This window comes from Rhagoletis pomonella, unplaced genomic scaffold (assembly GCF_013731165.1).
Source record: "Rhagoletis pomonella isolate Grant_MI unplaced genomic scaffold, Rhpom_1.0 Rhpom_scaffold_00009, whole genome shotgun sequence".
In the NCBI taxonomy this organism is placed as follows: domain Eukaryota; kingdom Metazoa; phylum Arthropoda; class Insecta; order Diptera; family Tephritidae; genus Rhagoletis; species Rhagoletis pomonella.
In genome coordinates this window covers 26,812,864-26,817,126 of record NW_023458563.1, presented here as the reverse complement: position 1 = coordinate 26,817,126, position 4,263 = coordinate 26,812,864, and the positions used below count along the sequence as shown (strand labels likewise).

Genomic DNA, 4,263 nt, shown 5'->3' with positions numbered 1-4,263 from the left:
ATTTTTCCTAATAAACAATCGTGGTACAAAGCTCAATAAAAATATTATAAATATTATTAAAATCTCCAATCACTATATTTGTCTATAATTACTACAGTTGCAGTTTTTTCAAATAATGAAGTTTCGTTGCTGTTTTTAGTTTCATCATTTCCGGTTTTGATAGAAGGAAACCGATTTGCCAAAAATATGATCTCAAATACCATATCATTAGATAAATAAAAAGTTCCTTAATAAAACAATTTTAATCTTTTGTAGAAATAACTAAAAAAATTGAGCAAATCTATATAAAAGGTATTGGTAGATATTTTCCAGATTTGGTAGATTTTTTTCAAGCGAATGGTAAGTATTTTTTTCGTCAGTGGCAACTCTCCATACATATGTAAGTGAGTATGAATATCAGAACATTTCTTCAATGTCTTGAGAAAGTCGTGGTGCTTCCGCGTTACAACTTTTTGTGACTGTCTTTATTTCATTAATAAAGGAGCCTCTGCTTTACGCGCGCGCTTAAAATAAAACATTTTTAAGGCGTAGCAATTTAAACATGTCGATAAATTGCAGACATATGTAAAAACAAAGAAATAACACACTGGCTGCATTTCTTTATTCATTCTGAACGTTTGGAAAACTTTTTTGTTTATTTATCCTTTAGAACGTTCCTGATGATACGTTGACGTATATTTCAAACGCATTCTGTTTATTGTGGCTGTGAAATGGGATTATCCGGAATGTATACAGAAACGCAGCCACTATGAAAAGGCTTCCCTTCTCTAATTTTATTAGTTCTTGATACACTCGAAAATACCGTGACTACAATTTCATTCACATGTATATGCGCATGTATCTATGCTTTATATTAGGGTGGCTCTTTAACGAAACTCTTGTTTTTAATGTAATAGTTTTTAACGAGAGAAACAAGAAACAATCCCTGAAAAAAATTTGCTCTGCGTTATTGTGCATAACTTTATTTTTTTATTAAATTTAGGCCAAACAAATTTATTGCATAACTGTTAATCCACAAGTCAAATGGCAATTCTATTATACATATATTTTTAATAGGCATTAAATAACAATTTCAATCTTAAGACTGGTTTTCACTATGTCATACTTTGACGCCAAAATTTGGCGACATATTTTGACACAACTTTATCTCCTTTATCCATACCTTTACCGATGATATTATCGGCCAAAAACTGACATATAGCCAATTTAGCAGCGCATGTACACGACCAAAGACCTATCCTGATCCAAATCAATCGCTAAACCGCTTTTCAATCCCATTTGAGAACGTATTTTCACTTATTTGACGAAAACTGCCATTGAATTTGACATAGTGAAAACCGGCATTTACAGTTCATTACTCTTAAACCAGTTTTTATTAAATCTGTTTTCTGTAGAGCTTTTGCTTGGTCAAACTGAGCCCAGCTATAATTTCTAAATACATACTTTTAAGAGATCCCGTGTTCTCTTGCAAACAAACATAAAATCACCGAGAGACTTATTACTTTTTAGATTCCACGACGTTTTATTTTTCTTGGAATACAAACATAAGTAGATACTCAGATTATCACTTATCCGTAAACCATTGTATTCTTTTAGTCGATCAGGTGCTTGTCATGCAAACGTTTGCTTTTACGATTTTATAATATGAAAATGCTCATCTTTCTGGTCATATCACTTTTAAGCACTCTTTTTTGCACAGGACATCAAATGAACATATGTATGTATATCTATAAAAATTGTATGTGCTCTATTACACAAAAAAGTGCTGTTGATGTTGATGTTCTAGTTATTGCTATCACTTCAGTTAATTACATATGCGTTTATTCATATTGTACACGCTTTCTATTCATTTCCCGTTTAAAAGTTACATGCAACTCTATCAAAGTATTAGTTGTAGCTCTAAGATTTAAAATTTTTATAAAAATTTTTACAAAATAAAATCTCAACATAACTACATATTCCAAGACTATCGGATAAGCCCGCTTTTTTCACGAACACTGCGTAAGCATTCCTCATGACGTTAAGCGTGAAATGCGCAAGCTCCATTTTTGAGTATACCTTACGAAGCGAAAACTGCAGCAATTATCGTGCAATAGAGCTGTACGCAAATAGGTATGGATATTTGTTCGTATCTATGCGTAAACATACATATGTACAGACATCATAAACATGCTCCAAGGGGTGGCTGCTTTCGCGTTAGCGATGCCAGATTGAAAAGGAAGAATATCTACATTTTTTTTGCGATTTTAATCGAAATATAGAACATTGAGGAACTAAGCGTAGTTAGCAGGCAGCTATTGAAAACAACTTTTGAAGAATATATTCTGAAAGCGGTTTTATTGGTTCTTTGCGCTTTATGGGCTGATTTTGCAGGTTGAAAAGGCGATATATATACTTAAAAACGAATTTTTGTATTGCATTACCTCGTCGAATTTGATTTGGAAAAAAACAGTTTCGGCCAGAGACCCTAAATAACTGTTGTGGTTTTTTGGGGTGAAAAAAGTTGTCAATTCATAGGAGTTATTACCAAAACTTTACGGGTACTCACTTTGCGTAGCATTTTAGGTGTAAAGTTGCTGCGTAGCACGCATTTTGTTGTTGGAAAAGCAACAAAACATGGGATATTTAGATTGCTACGTAGCAACTTTACACCTAAAATGCTACTCAACGTGAGCTCCCCTTATATTTTGTTCGTTGGTCATACATTTTATTTTCAAAAAATTTTACTACATATTGTTCTACACGTTGAATAATACATATGTATCTAAAAAATTACCAAGTATTTAGTTTGACAAATAATATCGTCACCTGCAATGCAAAATAACGTAATATCATCGCCACTGAAATGGAAAAAGTCGTGACTAATTTTTTTCATAAAGCGATGTGGGGAGTTGTAATTTGATGAAATCCATCATGAAAATCAAAAAAGAATTTTGAATTTTTTATAAGTTACGACTTTTTGCATTTCAGTGACGATGATGTTACGTTATTTTGCATTTCAGGTGACGATATGGGTATTCGTTCTTTTGTGATTCGTTTTATCTTGTGTGAGTGTAAAGCTAGGCATCCACCAAGTTGTACCTTTTATCAGTTAACAAAAGCCACAAAGCAGTATATAAAGTATAAAGAATTTTTCCCAATATTAATGATTCTCGTAGAAGTACTTCTCGAGAGGACATTTGTGCTCTTTTTTCGGCTGGAAAAATATTATTCAGTCTTTATTGCGAGTGTTGTTCCGAGTGCAAGTCGCATGTCGAGAGTCGAGTCGTATTAAAAATTGCACGTCATTGCCTAAACTTTCCACTAACCTAGTGTATTAAAACGGAAAAACTTGGCAGCACCGGATAGTTCTCGACACTTTTCGTCGTCTATTTATTTCAGCCAGTGTTACCAGAAAAATTTTGTTAAAAATCTTCCAAGTGATAAAATCTTCAAAAAACCTTTAAAAGGTTATTGAAACTGGAAAACAATTTTTTTTCGATAAAAAATATATTTGTCATACAAAACCATAACACATTTCATTTAGAAAACAAAAATAGCAAGTTCATGAATCCATTACAGTTTTACTTGACCAGTTCACAAAACATGCAAGTATTTCTACTTGCATTTTTATAACTACATATTAGATAAACTGGGAATTAACAAAAAGTTGCAGAGAACTGAAAAAACATACACGTGCGACATATATAAGAATATATACATTTTAATTTGTCTTGTAAATTGTTTTAAAGTATTTAATAAATCTTTGTTCTCATTTAGAGCCAAATTCACAGTGCGTAGTTATCTCAGAATCGGGAATTAACTACAGCTTTTCAGTACAAAAATTAAACTACGCACTGTGAATTTGGCCCTTAAATCTACATACGTACATACATATGTATATCATGGCTCTCATAACCGGACCTTTCTAAATAATCCTTTGTATAAAGAAGGTGATGGTTTCCAGCTTATTACAAATTTTTGTGTTGTTTAAGTTTATTTGTGAAAAACTCTCTTCGGATCTTTGCATTTATCCCCGCTATCGGATGATGATGTTTCTATAAAGATAGTTAAATAAATTTAATTTGTTAATTTAAATTTAGAAACCAAATTTTTTTCAAGAAATACATATGTACCTCTCCATAATGTTTATATTGCGGAAACTCACAATGCCGAGTTTGAACGCGAATTTTGACTGGCAAAATCAAGTGAAAACCATATTCACAAAAATCAATTGGGTTGTTCACACTCGCCTGGTAATACGGTTGTCTGGTTAAAAATTAA

At 32.2% G+C, this 4,263-nt stretch overlaps 1 protein-coding gene across 6 annotated transcripts in view; it reads right to left on the bottom strand.

The window, feature by feature from the left end:
* The window catches only part of LOC118745678 (neprilysin-3), a gene marked incomplete at its 3' end in the record, with an annotated part of 330,193 nt that extends 326,162 nt beyond the window's left edge, over positions 1-4,031 (bottom strand). For 2 of the 6 annotated variants that reach the window (XM_036479250.1, XM_036479248.1), the window contains 1 exon segment: positions 1,163-2,045. Coding sequence is in view for 2 of the 6 variants with exons in the window: in XM_036479246.1 (XP_036335139.1) it covers positions 1,444-1,479 (36 nt within the window). 6 annotated transcript variants of the gene reach the window in all.
* Between the last annotated feature and the right edge of the window lie 232 nt (positions 4,032-4,263).